The sequence below is a fragment of the Oncorhynchus nerka genome, linkage group LG10 (genome assembly GCF_034236695.1).
Source record: "Oncorhynchus nerka isolate Pitt River linkage group LG10, Oner_Uvic_2.0, whole genome shotgun sequence".
NCBI classification, from domain to species: Eukaryota; Metazoa; Chordata; class Actinopteri; order Salmoniformes; family Salmonidae; genus Oncorhynchus; species Oncorhynchus nerka.
The window spans coordinates 86238024-86261575 of NC_088405.1; the positions used below are offsets into that span (position 1 = coordinate 86238024).

General features: G+C 43.7%; 1 protein-coding gene across 1 annotated transcript in view; it reads right to left on the bottom strand.

Annotated features, from left to right (window-relative positions):
* Positions 1–203: 203 nt before the first annotated feature.
* LOC115136201 (serine/threonine-protein kinase 32A-like) overlaps positions 204–23552 on the bottom strand; it is a 97036-nt gene continuing 73687 nt past the window's right edge. The window contains exons 7-13 of the mRNA XM_065023894.1: positions 22581–22670; positions 21769–21872; positions 20799–20915; positions 20102–20227; positions 17978–18106; positions 6509–6573; positions 204–2498 (exon numbers count right to left, since the gene is read on the bottom strand). Of these exons, the coding sequence (XP_064879966.1) occupies positions 2381–2498; positions 6509–6573; positions 17978–18106; positions 20102–20227; positions 20799–20915; positions 21769–21872; positions 22581–22670 (749 nt within the window). The 3' untranslated portion in view covers positions 204–2380. The remainder of the gene's footprint in view (positions 2499–6508; positions 6574–17977; positions 18107–20101; positions 20228–20798; positions 20916–21768; positions 21873–22580; positions 22671–23552) is intronic.

A 23552-nucleotide genomic window follows, 5' to 3' on the forward strand; every position in this document is an offset into this window, starting at 1 on the left:
TCTAGTGTTTAACCCTCAATGACAGGTCTAGTGTAGTTGAGGGTTAATAACCCTCTGAGCTATTTCTCTGGCAAACTCATCACCTCGTTTTCACAGGTTATGTACACAACTCTCTTTCTCCCTCCCTCTTTCTCTCAACACCTCCTCTCTCTCCTTTCTCCTTTCTCTTTTCTCCACTCTCTTTCCCCCATATCTCTCTCTCAATCTCCCCTCCTTTTCTCTCTCATCCTCTCTCCATGTGCTCCAGGAGATGATGATTCCCACTCAGTCAGTAGTGTGATTGGTATGCTCTTGACTTCCCCTCTAGGAAGAGCCAGACAGCTCTACAACTACAGGATTCATACCCACCATGACAACTATACTCCATATAGAGGTACAGACCCACCATAACCACTATACTCCATATCGAGGTACAGACCCACCATAACCACTATACTCCATATAGAGATTCATACCCACCATAACCACTATACTCCATATTTTTATTTATTTAATTTTTTATTTAACCTTTATTTAACTAGGCAAGCCAGTTAAGAACAAATTCTTATTTTCAATGACGGCCTAGGAACAGTGGGTTAACTGCCTGTTCAGGGGCAGAACGACAGATTTGTACCTTGTCAGCTCAGTTTGAACTTACAATTTTCCGGTTACTAGTCCAACGCTCGAACCACTAGGCTACCCTGCCGCCCCATACCCACCATAACCACTATACTCCATATAGAGATCCCATACCCACCATAACCACTATACTCCATATAGAGGGGCACAGCTCCAGGTAATAGGATTGGGAAGTGCTGTGGTATGACACAATGCAGTCTGCACAGGAGGAGATGAATGCAACTTTTTTTCCTCTTTTGATGTTTTTCAGTCTTTTTAAACAATCCCTCCAACTGTTGCTAAATCCACACAAGGCCACAGTTCTTATCTGGCTATTTATTCAAACAAAAACAAACAAACAAGCAGTTAGTTAGGTAACCCCTAAAGCACTTTATTACTGTGCTACTTTTCAATAGCAAAAAAAAAACACTGGTGAACTTTTCCTTTTGAATTCCCAGATGTTACCTAACTGCTCATTTTGTGTATTTAATAAAATAATAAGGTATTACATTAAGGCACAACTTTTATAATCGCTGCTTGACCACATTTACAGGTAATATTCCACACAGTGACAACAAATGAAAAACCAAATAGAGTACTCATTTTACAACTCTGCTTTCATTGGGCCCTTGAATGACATACATTTATCAAAACCTACAATAATTAGAATATCTGTACCGATAATGATTGTTATAAAGGTGCCAATAGGAGATGTGATAACCTGGGACAGGGAAAGCCTTGGATAATATGTAATTGTATTGCAGAAAGGGTCAAAAGACTGGCAAAGCTATTTTCAAGCACATATTGAACAACAGGAAGGTGACTTCAATTAGACTACATATATGATTATCATTGTCTGCATGGGGAAACCAAGCAGGTGTCATATACAGTAGTAGCTATACGGCACCCCTATATTAAACAGAAGAGAATTCAGACACTACACTTTGACCTCTACGATTAATGGAGAAGCGTGTGCAAAGCTATTTTCTGTGCGGAACAGACAATAAATATCTATTTATCTATAAATATTTATATCCCAAATGTCCATGTCAAGTACCCGTCATCTTGGTTTGCTTGAGAGGCACAAGTGATGCCTAACGTCATCACAGAGACACATTAAGTAAACTCTGTCTCTGCTGAAGTCAGTGGTTCCCTTTGTATTCCAAGAGGAATCTGTGGTTGGTGTCTTGAAAACAAAGGCAGTATATCTCATCTCTAATTATTATTCATTTTTTGTGAGGCAACTTACACCCCCTTTCTCTGTTTTCATGTACTGCAGACATAGTATCCTATTTGTCAACATCAGGCTTCATGTTCTTCCTGGCCTGAGCCTAGCCTCAGATTAGCAGGCATGGTGGCTGTATCCTGTCTGTCTCTGCTTCCTGCTGGGTTGGCAGGCAAATCATTTTCTGGGCCTGGCTGACTTGGTGGAGGGAGGGGAGCTCCAGGGGATCATGGTGCATCAGGCCAAGTCAGACCAAGTCAGGGTAGGACAGAGTGTAAGAAGGGGTGACCACTGAGAGGCCACATCCCTGGGCTAGGAAAAAAGAACGAGCCAGGGTCTGTCTGCTCTAGGTCAGGTGCCACTCACTCTGTAAAGTAGTAGTTTATGTGACCTCCAGCAGTCTGGGTATAGTGGCTGGCTGTTGGGGAATGTGTCAAGGTTAAAGGTCAATCTGAGTGCCTACACCGGCCGGCGGCAGAGGGAGAGTGGGAGATTGGGTGTTGATCTACAAGCTGCGGCAAGATACACGTAGCAACTTCGGGCTAAAGCCGTAGTCCACTATCCTGATATGTAGGCTGCCGGGTCCACGTTGTTGTTCTGTCCGTCTTCAATAGCCTTGTTCTTCTCTGTCGTGGTGAGGCCTGTTGCTTCTGTTCCCACTACAGCCTTCTTTGACCTATCAGGTGAAACCCACAAAAGCTAAATGTTTTGCTATCTGGTATTGATATGTAAATTAAAAAGGGTTTTCATCAAATTCTATCATGTTACATACATTCAAGGAGTTACTCAGCAGTAGGGGACACATACAGGATTCATTATCGTAGCCGTTGCTGTAAATATGTCATGTTGACTGTGGCCCAATACTTTTGCCTTCAGCCATTTAATTTAGGCCTAACTGCTCTGCCGATTTTATTAGAAGGATGTAACAGTTCTTTGGCAACCCACATTGAAACTCATAAGTAGAGGACATCAAATCTGCACAATTTTTAAAAAGAAATCGGGGGCGACAGCAGGTGCCACATTTTGGTGTTAATGTAGGCCACCAGGTTTAAGAACACACATATATCTATGTAGGACATATCATGATTGTTCTCAGTAGACTATATACAGTGGGGCAAAAAAGTAGTTAGTCAGCCACCAATTGTGCAAGTTCTCCCACTTAAAAAGATGAGAGACGCCTGTAATTTTCATCATAGGTACACTTCAACTATGACAGACAAAATGAGGGGGAAAAAATCCAGAAAATCACATTGTAGGATTTTTAATGAATTTATTTGCAAATTATGGTGGAAAATAAGTATTTGGTCAATAACAAAAGTTTAATACTTTCAATACTTTGTTATATACCCTTTGTTGGCAATGACAGAGGTCAAACGTTTTCTGTAAGTCTTCACAAGGTTTTCACACACTGTTGATGGTATTTTGGCTCATTCCTCCATGCAGATCTCCTCTAGAGCAGTGATGTTTTGGGGCTGTTGCTGGGCAACACGGACTTTCAACTCCCTCCAAATATTTTCTATGGGGTTGAGATCTGGAGACTGGCTAGGCCACTTTAGGACCTTGAAATGCTTCTTACAAAGCCACTCCTTCGTTGCCCGGGCGGTGTGTTTGGGATTATTGTCATGATGACAAGGAGGTTTTCATTCAAAATCTCACGATACATGGCCCCATTCATTCTTTCTGGTCCCTTTGCAGAAAAACAGCCCCAAAGCATGTTTCCACCCCATGCTTCACAGTAGGTATGGTATTCTTTGGATGCAACTCAGCATTCTTTGTCCTCCAAACACGACGAGTTGAGTTTGACCATATGACATTCTCCCAATCTTCTTCTGGATCATCCAAATGCTCTCTAGCAAACTTCAGACGGGCCTGGACATGTTCTGGCTTAAGCAGGGGGACACGTCTGGCACTGCAGGATTTGAGTCCCTGGCGGTGTAGTGTGTTACTGATGGTTGTCTTTGTTACTTTGGTCCCAGCTCTCTGCAGGTCATTCACTAGGTCCCCCCGTGTGGTTCTGGGATTTTTGCTCACCGTTCTTGTGATCATTTTGACCCCACGGGGTGAGATCTTGCGTGGATCCCCAGATCGAGGGAGATTATCAGTGGTCTTCTATGTCTTCCATTTCCTAATAATTGCTCCCACTGTTGATTTCTTAAAACCAAGCTGCTTACCTATTGCAGATTCAGTCTTCCCAGGTCTACAATTTTGTTTCTGGTGTCCTTTGACAGCTCTTTGATCTTGGCCATAGTGGAGTTTGGAGTGTGACTGTTTGAGGTTGTGGACAGGTGTCTTTTATACTGATAACAAGTTCGAACAGGTGCCATTAATACAGGTAACGAGTGGAGGACAGAGGAGCCTCTTAAAGAAGAAGTTACAGGTCTGTGAGAGCCAGAAATATTGCTTGTTTGTAGGTGACCAAATACTTATTTTCCACCATAATTTGCAAATAAATTCATTAAAAATCCTACAATGTGATTATCTGGGATTTTTTTTTCTCATTTTGTCTGTCATAGTTGAAGTGTACCTATGATGAAAATTACAGGCCTCTCTCATCTTTTTAAGTGGGAGAACTTGCACAATTGGTGGCTGACTAACTACTTTTTTGCCCCACTGTATGTATGTAGGACATATCATGATTGTTCTCAGTAGACTATATATCTCTGTAGGACATATCATGATTGTTCTCAGTAGACTATATATCTATGTAGGACATATCATGATTGTTCTCAGTAGACTATATATCTCTGTAGGACATATCATGATTGTTCTCAGTAGACTATATATCTATGTAGGACATATCATGATTGTTCTCAGTAGACTATATATCTATGTAGGACATATCATGATTGTTCTCAGTAGACTCTATATCTCTGTAGGACATATCATGATTGTTCTCAGTAGACTATATATCTCTGTAGGACATATCATGATTGTTCTCAGTAGACTATATATCTATGTAGGACATATCATGATTGTTCTCAGTAGACTATATATCTATGTAGGACATATCATGATTGTTCTCAGTAGACTATATATCTCTGTAGGACATATCATGATTGTTCTCAGTAGACTATATATCTATGTAGGACATATCATGATTGTTCTCAGTAGACTATATATCTATGTAGGACATATCATGATTGTTCTCATATCTCTGTAGACTATATATTGTTCTCTGTAGGACATATCATGATTGTTCTCAGTAGACTATATATCTATGTAGGACATATCATGATTGTTCTCAGTAGACTATATATCTATGTAGGACATATCATGATTGTTCTCAGTAGACTATATATCTATGTAGGACATATCATGATTGTTCTCAGTAGACTATATATCTATGTAGGACATATCATGATTGTTCTCAGTAGACTATATATCTATGTAGGACATATCATGATTGTTCTCAGTAGACTATATATCTATGTAGGACATATCATGATTGTTCTCAGTAGACTATATATCTATGTAGGACATACACCACCATTCAAAAGTTTGGGGTCACTTAGAAATGTCCTAGTTTTTGAAAGAAAATACAAAAAATTGTCCATTAAAATAACATCAAATTGATCAGAAATACAGTGTAGACATTGTTAATGTTGTAAATGACTATTGTAGCTGGAAATGGCTGATTTTTAATGGGATATCTACATAGGCATACAGAGGCCCATTATCAGCAGCTATCACTCCTGTTTTGAACATCAACAGTGAAGAGGTGACTCCGGAATGCTGGCCGTCTAGGCAGAGTTGCAAAGAAAAAGCCATATCTCAGACTGGCCAATAAAAATAAAATATTAAGATGGGCAAAAGAATACAGACACTGGACAGAGGAACTCTGCCTAGAAGACCAGCATCCCGGAGTCATCTCTTCACTGTTGATGTTGAGACTGGAGTTTTGAGGGTACTACTTAATGAAGCTGCCAGTTGAGGACTTGTGAGGCATCTGTTTCTCAAACTAAACACTCTAATGTACTTGTCCTCTTGCTCAGTTGTGCACCGGGGCCTCCCACTCCTCTTTCTATTCTGGTTAGGGCCAGTTTGCGCTGTTCTGTGAAGGGAGTAGTACACAGCGTTGTACAAGATCTTCAGTTTCTTGGCAATTTCTCACATGGAAGAGCCTTCATTTCTCAGAACAAGAATAGACTGATGAGTTTCAAAAGAAAGTTATTTGTTTCTGGCAATTTTGAGCCTGTAATCAAACCCACAAATGCTGATGCTCCAGATACTCAACTAGTCTAAAGGCGGACAGTTTTATTGCTTCTTTAATCAGGACAACAGTTTTCAGCTGTGCTAACATAATTGCAAAAGGGTTTTCTAATGATCAATTAGCCTTTTAAAATTATAAACTTGGATTAGCTAACACAACGTGCCATTGGAAAACAGGAGTGATAGCTGCTAATAATGGGCCTCTGTACGCCTATGTAGATATTCCATTAAAAATCTGCTGTTTCCAGCTACAATAGTCATTTACAACATTAACAATGTCAACACTGTATTTCTGGTCAATTTGATGTTATTTTAATGGACAAAATATGTGCTTTTCTTTCAAAAACGAGGACATTTCTAAGTGACCCCAAACATTTTAACGGTAGTGTACATAGTGAGTGTTCTCAGTAGACTATACAGTGTATATCTCTGTTAGGACATACAATAAGTTCTCTCATTAGAAACTGAGTGTCCAACCTTTCTCTGTTGAAGATGAGGAAGTCCCTCTCCACATTGTCCAGGCGCTGTTGGAGCTGACCGTTCTGGGAAATTAAAAGGTTTAAGAACACACACACACACACACACACACACACACACACACACACACACACACACACACACACACACACACACACACACACACACACACACACACACACACAGACAGACAGACAGAATCTTTTTTAAGACAGTAAAGATTATCCTATGACCCAGATAATGGTTGTTGATACTTGGGACAAGAAGGGGGAGAACAAGCACTGTAGAAAGATTAATGAAGTTTTGCTCATTTTAAAGGACAGCCAGTATCTCTCTCAGAGGACCACTTGCCCTACACTGAAACAGTGTCACACATTTAGTGATGTTAATCACGTGAGAACAACAACATCTCCGTGACAACCTATCCTGGCAGCCTTGCCGGTGTTATGACAGTTTCTCGCCCTCTCTGGGCACTGGGTTGGTGTTAGGCAGACTGCTTGGGCCCGATTGGACCTTAGACGACTTCCACCGTAAGTTTCTTGACCCCCTGTACAGGCCTGGCAATCAGCCTGGAGAGCTAGTACAGGTGCATTCACAGTGGGGCGCCAGTCCCTGGCAGACAGCCTGGAGAGCTAGTACAGGTGCTTTCACAGTGGGGTGCCAGTCCCTGGCAGACAGCCTGGAGAGCTAGTACAGGTGCATTCACAGTGGGGCGCCAGTCCCTGGCAGACAGCCTGGAGAGCTAGTACAGGTGCTTTCACAGTGGGGTGCCAGTCCCTGGCAGACAGCCTGGAGAGCTAGTACAGGTGCTTTCACAGTGGGGTGCCAGTCCCTGGCAGACAGCCAACAAGAGAAGTGGAGCACGGAGAGAGAGAGAGAGAGAGAGAGAGAGAGAGAGAGAGAGAGAGAGAGAGAGAGATGGGGTGACATTCACACAGAAGCCTTGTTTATACATTGTGCCCACATTGTCAGGAACATGTTTACACATGGTATCAAAATGTGTCTCTTATCCGCCCACTGTGTCTGCATTGTGACCACATTTCCCTGTCACTCCCTGAAAGCAATTTATTTGACAGCTATTCTGTCAACCGATATTGATGCTATAAGTCAATGGTGCCACGTGTCAATGATTTTAGAAGACAGGACAATGAGGATTTAAATGGTTTCACTGTCCAGATCCGTCTACATTTGTAAGATATCCAGACACAATGAGTGCCTGACTACCTACGAAGGTGGTCAGGAAGATCTGAACTCAATCAGAACACAATGTGTCTTTTAATCATCTACACCTGTCTGGAAATGTGGGCACAATAAGAATGTGGACAAAATCAGGACAAAGGATGCATCTTAGAACCAGGTATAGAGAGAGACACAGAGTGAGATGGACAGACAGAGAGAGGGAAGAGAGACAGAGGGAGATAGACAGACAGAGAGAGGGAAGAGAGACAGAGGGAGATGGATAGAGAGAGAGGGAAGAGAGACAGAGGGAGATGGACAGACAGAGAGAGGGAAGAGAGACAGAGGGAGATGGATAGAGATAGAGGGAAGAGAGACAGAGGGAGATGGACAGACAGAGAGAGGGAAGAGAGACAGAGGGAGATGGATAGAGAGAGAGGGAAGAGAGACAGAGGGAGATGGACAGACAGAGAGAGGGAAGAGAGACAGAGGGAGATGGATAGAGAGAGGGAAGAGAGACAGAGGGAGATGGATAGAGAGAGAGGGAAGAGAGACAGAGGGAGATGGATAGAGAGAGAGGGAAGAGAGACAGAGGGAGATGGACAGACAGAGAGAGAGAAGAGAGACAGAGGGAGATGGATAGAGAGAGGGAAGAGAGACAGAGGGAGATGGATAGAGAGAGAGGGAAGAGAGACAGAGGGAGATGGACAGACAGAGAGAGGGAAGAGAGACAGAGGGAGATGGATAGAGAGAGATAGTAAAAGAGCGAGAGACATACAGACAGACAGAGATGGGTACAGTAGCTTGCGAAAGCATTCACCCCTTGGCATTTTTCCTATTTTGTTGCCTTACAACTTGGAATTAAAATGGATTTTTTGGGGGGGTTTGTATCATTTGATCTACACAACATGTCTACCACTTTGAAGATGCAAAATATTTTTTATTGTAAAACAAACAAGAAGTAAGACAAAAAAACAGAAAACTTGAGCATAATTATTCACCCCCACAAAGTAATACCTTGAAGAGCCACCTTTTGCAGAAATTACAGCTGCAAGTCTCTTGGGGTATGTCTCTATAAACTCTGTGTGTATAGCCAAGTTATTGTTACTCATTGCTTATTTATTATTAATTTTCTATTATTTCTCTATTTTGTTTCTCTCTGCGTTGTTGGGAAGGGGACATAAGCATTTCACTGTTAAGTCCACACATGTTGTTTAGGAAACGTGACAAATAAAATGTGATTTGATCTCAGTGTGTGTTGCTTTACTGCTTACTCTCCTGTACAGATGCTAAGCACCACCTCCCCCACCCAAGCATGGGAACAGACAGGCAGACAGACATACAGATAGACAGGCAGACAGACATGCAGACATACAGGCAGACATACATGCAGACAAACATCCAGTCAGACAGACATGCAGACAGACAGACATACAGCCAGACAGGCAGGCAGACAGACAGACATACAGATAGATAGGCAGACAGACATCCAGTCAGACATACAGGCAGATAGACAGACATCTAGTCAGACATACAGGCAGACAGACATACAGACAGACAGACATCCAGTCAGACATACAGGCAGACAGACATGCAGACAGACATGCAGACAGACATACAGGCAGGCAGACAGATAGACAGATATACAGATAGACAGGCAGACAGACATCTCATCAGACATACAGGCAGACAGACATACAGGCAGACAGATAGACAGACAGACATCCAGTCAGACATACAGGCAGACAGACATGCAGACAGACAGACATACAGACATGCAGACAGACAGGCAGACAGACATACAGACTTCTAAACAGACATGCAAACAGGCAGACAGACAGACATCCAGTCAGCCAGTCAGCCAGACAGGGGTGTGATGGGGTGAGCTTTCCACCTGGAGAACAAGGATCCCTTGGGGAACCAACAAGGTAGCCAGGCAGAACAGCACGGTGCTGGAAACGACAGTGGGCCCAGAGAGAGACTGTAAGAGCCAAAGGTATAGCTTGCGAAGGACAGCCTGTGAATAACAATATCACTTAACCTGTGGGTAAATCTCTCCCTTTCTGCTGTTAAATGGGAGTTCAGAAGTTAATTGTGCCCTGCTGTTTGATAAAACGTGTCATTTAACACTTTACAAAATTAAACCTAGGGGACTTTTCTATTGGCTGATTGCCAGGCTGGTAGAGACACAATTAAAGTCATTGTATATTTCAATTGTACAGCTATAGGCTCAAGACAGCAATCAGTAACATCATTGTGTATAATAACTATTTGACTTCTGTACTGTGGGTTCTGACCATCCGGGATTCTCTCTTAGTTATAGAACCAGACAAAAACTACAGTACCACTGAATACTTCAACACATCAATATCAAAGTGTTGATCAGAACTGACAACTATTCTGATCGGGTTAATTGAGGGTGAAGAGAAGGGAAGTGACAGCAGTTAAAGTGACATGATCATAGAGTGTAGCGAGGTTGGGAGGATGGAGGATGGAAAGATGGGCCTATTTATGCTGTTCCCAAGAAAACACGAGTCCAATTCCTCACTACATCGTCTGTGATTTAATTCAACTAATTATACTGTTCATTATGGTTTCAACAGCAGCTAGGATTCAGAAGGGAAAGAGAGAGGGAGGGCGGGAGGGAAGAGAGAGAGAGGGAGGGAGACAGAAGTTAAGAGGATGAGAGCAAGGCAGAAAGAGGAGAACAGAATATGGGGAGGAAGAAATAGAGAGGGGAGGAAGGGGAGAGGAGCACAGAGAGAGAGAGAGAGAGAGAGAGAGAGAGAGAGAGAGAGAGAGAGAGAGAGACTGAGTTAATGAGCCAGCAGCAGACTGGGCCAGACATTAGGGCAGTGCCCCGCCTGCCTTTCATACAATATTGATCTGCACTGCTTAAGAAATGGGTACACATTATGCACATCCCCTCTCTCTGTCTCTCTCTGTCTCTGTCTGTCTGTCTCTCTCTGTCTGTCTCTCTCTGTCTCTCTCTCTGTCTCTCTCTCTCTCTCTCTCTCTCTCTCTCTCTCTCTCTCTCTCTCTCTCTCTCTCTCTCTGTCTCTCTGTCTCTATCTCTCCGAACTTTAGACAGGAAAAGTGTATGTCCTCCCTCCACTCAACATGAGGCCCCTCATAAACTAACACACACACACACACACACACACAATGCTGTTTTCCCATTTTAGAAAGGTATGGGAAAAAATGAATGCTTCACTGGTTTTGTTTAAAAATACATTCAGTGAAGTGCACTTCCAGTTAAAAATCATTTATGGAGGGACTATTTTTACATTTGACATTTTAGTCATTTAGCAGATGCTCTTATCCAGAGCGACTTTCACAGGATCAATTAGGGTGCTTTTCACCTAGTCGGCTCTGGAATTCGAACCTTTGTTACCTGCCGCTCACCATGTTTTTATTATGGTTGACAAAATGGAACTGGGAGGCCTACTGCTTGAGGTTTCATTTCCAAGGTGGTGAACAGTATTGTTAGAAAGTTATTCGACTTCAAAACTATGGAGAAATTCCGTTGGTGTGAATGAATCTTGTCTATGTTCAAGTGTCCTTGTGCACTGCTAGTTTTACGGTGATGTTACATCGGTGGTGATAATTGGACAATTATTTACTTGATTCTGGGTAGTACTGTGGCGGCATGAAATTTTGTCAGACGGTTATTGTCATGCAAAATACTGCCGGTCTCACAGTAATTGACACGGTAATTAACATAAACACATTTAGCATCTCCAGGCCTCCACAAACCCGAAAGCCGTTGATGCAGGCCTTTGGAACGCCTACATTTAAAAAGTATAATACATCTATTTAATACACACCATCACAATAAATCCATTCTTTATTTTAGGCAGGTCTAAAGAAACATTAGGATATGAAGAAAATGTATTTCATAAGAACAGAGTTGGAAAACTGTATTTTATCTGGCCCGGCTTGTTCATTTAGCAGACAATATACTTTATTCCTAGTTATCCTTGATTCAGTGATTCATAGCCTACTGTGTCAACTGAAATGTCATTTTAGCAATGCCCTTCTATGTGGTATGCCTACAATTGGTAAAACACAAAAAAAAGACTGCCAGTCTGGACAGGACATCCAAAAGACATTGACGTTGGTCAGCGCTTACTGCGGTGTAGCCTACCATATCTGCCCGCAATGTCATTTCATGAATGCCGGTCCATGTGATAGGGCCACTGTTTGTAAAACATTGCATTGGCTTTATTAGTCCTGATTCCTGTGACTAATACATTTGGCTCTTTAAGCTCTGAATATCAGCTATCCAACTTTATCAGGAGTTATCCTGTGACTATTTGCAATGTGTTGACACAATGGGAACTACAGAAGTATTGCATTTTTTTCTATGATTAATGACAATTTAGACCACGGGGATGAAACTCCTGGACAGAGTAGCCTGACTGTCCATTCCATATTGTCCATTTTAATTTGACCTGTACTGTTTTTAGAATATGATGTTTGTTAACATGTCAGCACATGTTTATGTTAGATGATATTTTTTACCGTCTCTCCAACAGAACACTGGAGAGGTGCACTGGGAATGGACAATATTCATATTTTGCTTCCCTGCTTTTGACAAAGTGGGCACTTCTTCTCACAGTGCGTCTTGATCAGTTTAGCTCAGAAAATCCTGCCCTCGTCCATCTGCCTAAGAGCCAATTTATGCTTGATCTGAAAATGTGGTCGGAGGCGCTGTATGAATGGTGAAGCAATGGCCAAACTGAGCTCTGTGCCTCTAGAAATGGTGTAACAATGCGGAGGGCTCTGTATAGCTCCACATTGACATGATTGGTTGAACGTAGGTGGGGGCGGGAGGTCCTGTATGAACACAAACTTTCTTCCTTGACAACCTCCTTCACAACAGCTCTGCTCAACAGTTGCGCAATGCTCCGTGAAACGCAAGAAGTATGAACGCCCTTAGGCTACACAGCCAATGCAGACATCAGATTGACCATGCAGCGCCTGTAATCCTCAGGCTGGCCCTGAGTGCACATACGAAGTGAGGGTGTTGAGGGTGAAAGGCATCATTTGAAACAGATCATATACATTAGATTTAGAGTTATTTGGCAACTTTAGTTGTAAATGATACGGACTTTAGAAATCAAAACATATCAAATCAAGTTTTATTTGTCACATACACACATGGTTAGCAGATGTTAATGTGAGTGTAGCGAAATGCTTGTGCTTCTAGTTCCGACAATGCAGTCATAACCAACGCATAATCTAACCTTACAATTCCACAACAGCTACCTTATACACACAGGTGTTAAGGGATAAAGAATATGTACATAAAGATATATTAATGAGTGATGGTACAGAACGGCATAGGCAATATGCAGTAGATGGTATAGAGTACAGTATATACATATGAGATGAGTAATGTAGGGTATGTAAACATTATATTAAGTGGCATTGTTTAAAGTGGCTAGTGATACATTTTTCCAATATTAAAGTGGCTGAAGTTGAGTCAGTATGTTGGCAGCAGCCACTCAATGTTAGTGGTGGCTGTTTTAACAGAGGGCCCTCGGAGTGTGGTGTCAGGAAAATAACCTCACACTCTACGTCAACTAAACAAAGGAGATGATCGTGGACTTCAGGAAACAACAGAGGGAGCACCCCCCTATCCACATCGACAGGACAGTAGTGGAGAGGGTAGAAAGTTTTAAGTTCCTCGGCATACACATCACAGACAAACTGAATTGGTCCACCCACACAGACAGCGTGGTGAAGAAGGTGCAGCAGCGCCTCTTCAACCTCAGGAGGCTGAAGAAATTTGGCTTGTCACCAAAAGCACTCACAAACTTTTATCACCGCCTGTAGCTCCGCCCACAACCATAACGCTCTCCAGAGGGTAGTGAGGTCTGCACAATGCATCACCGGGGGCAAACTACCTGCCCTCCAGGACACCTACACAGAGAACAGTCTATGACTAGGGTGGCTGGAGTCTTTGACAATTATTAGAGTCTTCCTCTGACAACGCCTGGTATAGAGGTCCTGGATGGCAGGAAGCTTGGCCCCAGTCATGTACTGGGCCATTTGCATTACCCTCTATAGCACTTTGCAGTTGGGGCCGAGCAGTTGCCATACTAGGCAGTGATGCAACCAGTCAGGATGCTCTCAATGGTGCAGCTGCAGAACCTTTTGAGGATGTGAAGACCCATGCCAAATCTATTCAGTCTCCTGAGGGGGAATAGGTTTTGTCGTGCCCTCTTCACGACTGTCTTGGTGTGCTTGGACCATGTTAGTTTGTTGGTGATGTGGACACCAAGGAACTTGAAGCTCTTAACCTTCTCCACTGCAACCCCATCGATGAGAATGGGGGCATGCTCGGCCCTTTTTTTCCTGTAGTCTACAATCATCTCCTTTGTCTTGATCATGTTGAGGGAGAGGTTGTTGTCCTGGCACCACACAGCCAGATCACTTACCTCCTCCCTATAGGCTTGCTCGTCGTTGTCGGTGATCAGGCCTACCACTGTTGTGTCATCGGCAAATGGTGGTGTTGGAGTTATGCCTGGCCGTGCAGTCATGAGTGAACAGGGAGTACAGGAGGGGACTGACCAAGCACCCCTGAGGGCCCTCTGTGTTGAGGATAAGCGTGGCGGATGTGTTGTTACCTACAATTACCAACTGGGGGCGGCCCATCAGGAATTGCAGGATCCAGTTGCAGAGGGAGGTGTTTAGTCCCAGAGTCCTTAGCTTAGTGATGAGCTTTGAGGGCCTATGGTGTTGAACGCTAATCTGTAGTCAGTGAATAGTATTCTCACATAGGTGTTCCTTTTGTCCAGGTGGGAAAGGGTAGTGTGGAGTGCAATAGAGATTGCATCATCTGTGGATCTGTAGGGGCGGTATGCAAATTGGAGTGGGTCTAGGGTTTCTGGGAGGATGGTGTTGATGTGAGTCATGACCAGCCTTTCAAAGCACTTCATGGCTACAGACGTGAGTGCTACGGGTCGGTCGTCATTTAGGCAGGTTACCTTAGTGTTCTTGGTCATAGGCACTGTGGTGGTCTGCTTAAAACATGTTGGTATTACAGGCTCAGACAGGGACAGGTTGAAAATGTCAGTGAAGACACTTGCCAGATGGTCAGCGCATGCTCACAGTACACTTCCTGGTAATCCGTGTAGCCCTGCGGCCATGTGAATGTTGACCTGTTTAAAGGTCTTACTCACATCGGCTGCGGAGAGCGTGATCACACAGTCTTCTGGTAAAGCTGGTGCTCTCATGCATGTTTCAGTGTTATTTGCATAGCAGGATTTCTTAGAAGCTTCCGGGTTAGAGTTCCGCACCTTGAAAGCGGCAGCTCTACTCATGTTTAGTTCAGTGTGGATGCTGTTAGTCCGTGGTGAATAATCGCAGTCCTGATGTCTAGAAGTTATTTTCGGTCCTAAGAGACGGTAGCGGCAAAATTATGTACAAAATAAGTAAAAAAACAAGTTACAAACAACGCAAATAAACAAATAAAAAAACACAATGGGTGGGGGCACGTAAAACGTCTGCCTTCTTCTCCGGCGCCATCTTATATGGCCCAAGTGATGTTGAGTCCCAAGAAATCAACTGCAACTGCTCCGCCCACAACCATAAGGCTCTCCAGAGGGTAGTGAGGTCTGCACAACGCATCACCGGGGGCAACTACCTGCCCTCCAGGACACCTACACCACCCGATGTCACAGGAAGGCCATAAAGATCATCAAGAACAACAACCACCCAAGCCACTGCCTGTTCACCCCGCTATCATCCAGAAGGCGAGGTCAATACAGGTGCATCAAAGCAGGGACCGAGAGACTGAAAAACAGCTTCTATCTCAAGGCCATCAGACTGTTTAACAGCCACCACTAACATTGAGTGGCTGCTGCCAACACACTGACTCAACTCCAGCCATTTTAATAATGGAAATCGATGGGAATTGATGTAAAAATGTATCACTAGCCACTTTAAACAATGCCACTTAATATAATGTTTACATACCCAACATTACTCATCTCATATGTATATACTGTACTCTATACCATCTACTGCATCTTGCCTATGCTGTTCTGTACCATCACTCATTCATATATCTTTATGTACTGTACATATTCTTATCCCTTTACACTTGTGTGTATAAGGTAGTAGTTGTGGAATTGTTAGGTTAGATTACTCGTTGGTTATTACTGCATTGTCGGAAACTAGAAGCACAAGCATTTTGCTACTCTCGCATTAACATCTGCTAACCATGTGTATGTGACAAATAAAATTGGATTTGATTTGATTTGAAAATGTATCACCATACAGCAGCATACTGTTCCTTAACATTAACACCTTTATTTAGCTGTAACAATACAGTAACATGTTTTAGATTTACTATATTTGCACCGCAACTAGACAAAAACCTCCAGGGGACCATGGCACAGCGTTTAAAAATCTTTCTTGGGGACGTCCCTTTAACAAACCGGGAACAAGACCTTTATTTAGCTGTAACAATACAGGGAATCAGGATTGTTTAAATTAAATTAATATACAATTAATTATGCCTTGTACAGTAAAATATTATCACATTAATGTGACATAAAATCACGTGTGAAACACGTGATCACGTGAAATTCATGTGGTTTTTCCGTAAGGGTCATGCTTCTATTTTTCCAGATTTGTCCAACACACTCTTTAAGCCATGAACCCAGTGAAGAACAGTCTGCATTGTGTCTTTCTGAAGCACTGCAAGATTAACCATGCTGAGATCCACTTGGGCTTCACCATAACAGTTGTCAGCTTTCATAAAACTTGACTCAATTTGGGGCCAAGTCTGGCTTATTATTGCACATCGACTCTAGACATGTGATGCGTTAAGTAGCTCCTGTTTAGCCAAAAAGGTCCCTCCACTCATGTGAATTCATGGGCACCTCTTCTTGGGTAAACAACATTTAAAAGCCCATTAAAGGCTGTTGTAACTCACTCACTCACACTGGGATGGCAACAGAGACAGTCCTCGGGTACTGAATAAATAAGGGAGAGTAGAGAGTAGAGATAAAAGGAGGAGGGAGGAGAGAGAAAGTTGGAGGGAGAGAGAAAAAGGAGGGAGAGAGAGAAAGGAGGAGGGAGAGAGAGAAAGGAGGGAAGAGAGAGGGGGGAGGGAAAAGAGAGGAGGGAGAAAGGAGGAGGGAGAGAGAGAAAGGAGGGAAGAGAGAGTAGGGAGGGAAGAGAGAGGAGGGCGAAAGGAGGAAGGAGAGAGAGAAAGGAGGAAGGAGAGAGAGAAAGGAGGAGGGAGGAGAGAGAAAGGAGGGAAGAGAGAGGATGGAGAAAGGAGGTGGGAAGATAGAGAAAATAGGGAGGAGAGAAAGGAGGGAGGAGAGAGAAAGGAAGGAAGAAAGAAAGAGGAGAGAGATAAGAGGAGGGATGAGAGATAAGAGGAGGGAGGAGAGAGGAAATAGAGGAGTGAGGAGAGAGAAAGTAGGGAAGAGAGAGAAAGGAGGGAGGAAAGAGAAATCAAATAAAATCAAATTGTATTAGTCACATGCGTGGAATAGAACAGGTGTAGTAGACCTTACAGTGAAATGCTGACTTACAAGCCCCTAACCAACAGTGCAGTTTAAAAAATATGGATAAGAATAAGAAATAAAAGGAGGGAGAAAGAGACAAGAAGAGGGAGGAGAGAAAGGAGGGAGGAGAGAAAAAAAAGGAGAGAGGAGAGAGAAGAGGAGAAGAAGGGACAGGACAGGAGTAGAAGATCATGCTGACTGGTTGTTGGACTGTCTATCACGTCTGATAGAGCATCCACACAGTAGTGTTGTAGTGAACCAGAACCAGGGGCATCATTAGCAGCGGCCAGGCCTGTCCAGTAAAGAGCAGCACTGCTGCCCATAAATGGAGGAGGACGCTTGATGAATGCCCACCTTTAATGAAATCACTGACGCCAACCTTTCCAGCTCTTTTTATTAACCATGTGTGTGTGTGTGTGTGTGTGTTTTTCACCCCCACCATCAGGCCTCTTTTACTGGGGGATCAAATTAACCTTTGTGTAAACACCCAGAGGACATGTCTGATTTATGTGAGAGAGTGAACAAGAGAAAAAAGAAAATAGAGAAAGAGAGTGATTGCATTATTCTTCTCCCTCATGCACGGAACGTCCACGTTGGTAATTTACTCGGATGACAAATGTGCCTCTTTCATTACGCCACTCTGGTCAAACTAAAAGGCTACTTATCACCTGCCGCCGAGCCAAATGGATACACAGATGGTGACCTGTGGAATGGATGGAACCATTGAGAGGCATGTGTTTGTTGTTAGGGGAGGCTTTACCTGGGGGGACCCGTCAGAACCCTGCTCTCTGGTCTTCCTGGCTAGTCTCTTCTTCTTCTTGTGCAGCGGTTTAGACTCCAGAATCATCTCCTCCAACTCAAAGGTGGGGTCGCAGTTGAGCCTCCGCCTCTGGAAGAGGAACAGAGGATGAAGCTTTTATTCTGGAGAGAGAGGCTGTCCATTCAGTCCATCGACCCTCCCCATCTCTCCTGACTGGCCCGATGTAGTGACCACAGGGAATTCACTCTATAATCAGACACCGTTACAGGGAATTCACTCTATAATCAGACACCATTACAGGGAATTCACTCTATAATCAGACACCTTTACAGGGAATTCACTCTATAATCAGACACCATTACAGGGAATTCACTCTATAATCAGACACCTTTACAGAGAATTCACTCTATAATCAGACACCATTACAGGGAATTCACTCTATAATCAGACACCTTTACAGGGAATTCACTCTATAATCAGACACCTTTACAGGGAATTCACTCTATAATCAGACACCATTACAGGGAATTCACTCTATAATCAGACACCATTACAGGGAATTCACTCTATAATCAGACACCATTACAGGGAATTCACTCTATAATCAGACACCATTACAGGGAATTCACTGTATAATCAGACACCATTACAGGGAATTCACTGTATAATCAGACACCATTACAGGGAATTCACTCTATAATCAGACACCATTACAGGGAATTCACTCTATAATCAGACACCATTACAGGGAATTCACTCTATAATCAGACATCATTACAGGGAATTCACTCTATAATCAGACACCATTACAGGGAATTCACTCTATAATCAGACACCATTACAGGGAATTCACTCTATAATCAGACACCATTACAGGGAATTCACTCTATAATCAGACATCATTACAGGGAATTCACTCTATAATCAGACACCATTACAGGGAATTCACTCTATAATCAGACACCATTACAGGGAATTCACTCTATAATCAGACATCATTACAGGGAATTCACTCTATAATCAGACATCATTACAGGGAATTCACTCTATAATCAGACATCATTACAGGGAATTCACTCTATAATCAGACATCATTACAGGGAATTCACTCTATAATCAGACATCATTACAGGGAATTCACTCTATAATCAGACACTATTATAGGGAATCAGATCCTTTCATTTCCAGCTACTAACGTGTCCTAACAGATGTATTGTTAAAGAGATTGAACAGGATTTTATGCACTTAAAAACATATTGTAACATATTGTACGAATTGAAGTTACTGTGTGTAGGCCAAAGAATCTCCCAGGACTGAATGGGATGTGTGAGATAACGAGCTGCAGTAGTTCTGGTCTTTGGGTTTGCCTGACAGCTTATATGGATGTATCAGGATTGGGCGAAGGCGGTACTTAAACTGCTTTGCTTCGAGTGCTTCGCACGTGTGCCCACAAGGGGGGGCTAAGACTTTCCTTTTGCAAGGGTGGAGACTTGGCAAAATGCTGGAACTCTCAATTTCTAACATGTATAGGCTCAGAAGTTAATTACGCAGCTGACCAAATTACGCAAAATATTACTTCAGGGTTAACCGAGATCATGCAGGATGTAACATATCATACGAAATGGATGACGTTATACACAATTGTGGACAATTTTTCGGGGACCCGTTTTGGCTCTTGAGCGTTACTTTCAAAACTATTGGCTGAAATGAAACAACACCTTTATAATGCATCTTTAACCGATGACTGACGCTAGTGTTATTATCAGTCTGCACCTGATAGAGACTGACTTCAAAGTAGTCTTCTTGAATCAATGTTTGAAGCAGAAGATGCTCCGCTCCCTGGCACCAAATGTTACCATGCCAACGGAACAGCTTGACCTCCTGCATGGCATCTGATGACGCCACTACCTTGCATGCATAATTTTACCTGCCTGTCAAACACTTGCTCCCTAACACCTGAGGAGGTGCTGAGGCAGTGTGTATGTGTGCGTGTGGGAGACTTGAGCTCTAATAACCAGTAACAGTCTTCTCAGACCAGCAGGGGGCCGTCTGGACGTGCTTGTCTGTCTGGGCTGTGGGAGCGTTGTGGGAGCGTTGTGGGAGCGTTGTTGTGGTCTGACTCACGTTGGGGATGAAGCCGGGGGGAAGCTGTTTGTTGAGCACGGAGTCCCAGTTGACGTCAGACAGCAGGTCCAGTTCCTGTAGCTCAGCCAGGCAGGACACTCGCTGGTGCACGTCAATACACAGCAACTAGAGAAGAGTAAGAGGAGGTGCAGGAGGAGGAGAAGAGGAGTAGCAGGAGGCCGAGGAGATTACAGGAGGATGAGGAGCAGGAGAAAGAGGAGAGGACAGGAAGAAGAAACAGGAGGAAGAGGAGAGGACAGGATTTGGGGAGAGGAACATTTCTGAGCTTTAAAGCAAGCACATCTGACACACACCACATGCACCACAGGAATGTAGATGAGGGGTGTGGTGGTAGGCTATGTGAGCACTGAGCTATGCAACAGTATGACTGCAGTGAAGAATGACCAACATAGAATCTGATCATTTACAGTAGCCTTGTAGGTTTACTATTATAACCAAAGGAGATGGCATCTATGACCCACAAATCAATCAGCATAGTATGTATTAACAATATTAGTCATTCAAGGAATATAGTGGTCAAATATAACTCTAGTTCAAGTAAACAAGGTCTTGGTCCAGAGGTCACCAATTTTCAATAAGATACAGTATAATAACAATGTATGATTCATTCAGGGAATGTAGGGGTTCAATTTAAGGTCACCAGGCACCTATAGTAAGTCTGTAGATCTTTCTGTACCTTTCTGAGCAGAGACTTGATCTCCAGAGACCAGGCCATGGGGTAGCTGGGGTTGACCTTGTGGAACATCTGGAGGATCTCATTGGCCGGCATGCTGGAACGCATGATGTACGGCCTCTGGAGGACCAAGACGTAGCATTATTATTCCACAGAGGTTGTCGAGGTCACCGGGTCCTCATATATACAGATATACATGCAGAAGTCCATCAAACTGCCTGAAGAGAAAAGTCTAAATGTGGGTTTCCAGGTCTAGTAGTAGACCAGAACAGATCAGCCTTATGCTCTGTTCTCTCTCTCTCTCTCGCTCTCTCTCTCTCAGGGGAGAGACCATTTTCCTGTGTTTTGGATAGATGATGGGTGGGGCTGTGACAGTGATTGATGTGTGGTGCTTTAGGGACACCAGGGCTCGCTGCCACTGATAGTCAAGCACAACAGGGCCTGAGGAGAGCTGGGGAGACGGGACTCAAAGTCCAGCAGGGCCTGAGGAGAGCTGGGGAGACGGGGCTCAAAGTCCAGCAAGGCCTGAGGAGAGCTGGGGAGACGGGGCTCAAAGTCCAGCAAGGCCTGAGGAGAGAGGGCTCAGAGGGCTGCTATACAGCCTGATCCTGTCAAGTACCCAGCAGGGGCTTAGTGGTAGTCCCTCCCCTACCTGTCTTTTCCTCTCTTAACTAAATAAATGCACCAGGGTAACCATAGCCTGGTCCCTGATCTGTTGGCAAAACAACACAAATGGACCTAGGACCAGGCTACGGTAATCACACCCCCATCTGAACAGTGAAGCTGGGCCAGACGGGTATTTTATTTCCATGGTTATATTAAGGGGTCACCTCAAGGGCTCAGAGAGAAAGGTGTTGTTACAGTCCCTTCTTCTCTTACTTAAAGGGCTATTCTAGGAGCAGGAAAATCATGTATTGTAGGTTTTAGGATGCGTTATTCACAGGCCGGGATGTGCTGAACTGTGTTTCTGTACCTGTCCTCGCAGCAGCTCGTAGGCAGTGACACCCAGAGACCACCAGTCCACAGAGAAGGAGTAGCCAGGATGTGTCCCCTGGTGTGGCTGAAACAGCTCCGGGGCTGGGGAGGGAGGAGGGGAGAGACGGAGGGAGAGAGAGAGAGAGAGAGAGAGGCCAAACAGCTGTTATTATTACACAACAAGGCTGGAGACTGAATTAGTGGTAGTACTGATAAAACAAACTTTCAAATGGAACCCATCAAAACTGCTACTAACAGCTTACATAAAACTGTCATAGAACTGAGCACTTCGAAGCCCACCCTGTAAATAGGTCTCAGGTCCTTCAGACAACTAAATTCATCTTCCTGGAGAGCCCCACTATCTGAAAACTTGGAATATGAAATATTGAATTATAGATCATCTGGACCCAAATGGTCAAGAGTAATTTTTAAACATCCTCTCCTCCTCCATCCCTCCAGCCTATATCTCATCTGTTCCCTCCTGCTTTCTCTGCGTCAGTCCCACTTAACTGGTCCATCAGTCACGCCTCTTAATCATGTTGGACGAGACTCACCGGTCACCGAGGACCCAGGGTCAATGAACTCCACATTCTAATCCGTCTGTAATTCTATTACTTTGCATCGAAACCCCCAGAGCAGAAGGAACAATATTGATCCTGTCTGAGAAGAAGAACATCTAAGGAACATGAGCATCCACATTGGAAGGGAGGTAGATATAGTTCCTCTGGAACTAGGAAGATGCAGTACTGTAGCATTGAGCTGTGTCATCATTCCATTAGCTCAGTGGTATAAGTTAGTGTAGTTATTTACCCATGTAGGGTTTTGTCCCTGCGATAGATGTGGCTCTTAGATCGTCTTTGACGATGGCAGCGATGTTGAAGTCTGTCAGGTGACAATGTCCTGTAGAACAGAAACCGGGGGTGAAAAAAAGTTATATACGATATTCTCAGTTACAATTGATTTGAAACAAGGTTTATAGGCAGCCTCCTTAAGGCAGGATGCAGGTATCAAGCTACTAAAACTGTCTGTACCTTGGCCTATTTTGCTGGGTGGGAGCCTGAGTTATTCAGGCATTTATTAATAGGGCATTCTGTGTGTTCGAACCCAGAGTTCATTCTGGCTGCATTCATAATGTGGACGCTGATGCTGTGTGGTAATGATTTGGTTGTGGGTGAAACGGTGTGGTTCCAGCAGGTTGCAGAGGGAATAGCAGCCTCAGTGCCTGCTGCCAAAGTCATCGGCTCACCTTGCTGTGTGTGTGTGTGTGTGTGTGTGTGTGTGTGTGTGTGTGTGTGTGTGTGTGTGTGTGTGTGTGTGTGACCTGAAGCTTTTGCCATACACAGTGACTGAACATCTGACTTTATTAGCGTGTGTGTGTGTGTTTTATTCAGCAAATGCACAAACACACACACAAATGCACAGATGCCCAGCATGATAGTGTGAATGCAAATATGTTTAGACCAGAGCTGGACTGGTCAGGGTGATCCTGAACACAAGACACTGTTCCTTACAGATAATGGAGCGGCAGGTGTCGTAGTGGTTAGAGCGTTGGGATCGAATCCCTGAGCTGACAAGGTAAAAATCTGTCGTTCTGCCCATGAACAAGGCAGTTAACCCACAGTTCCCCGGTAGGCCATCATTGTAAATAAGAATTCGTTCTTAACCGACTCGCCTAGTTAAATAAAGGTTACGTTTAAAATAGAGGAGTCAGAACAAAAGGGTGACAACTCTCTTTTTTTTGTCATTGTCTCACACCCTTGTCTCTCTCTCTCTCTCTCCCCC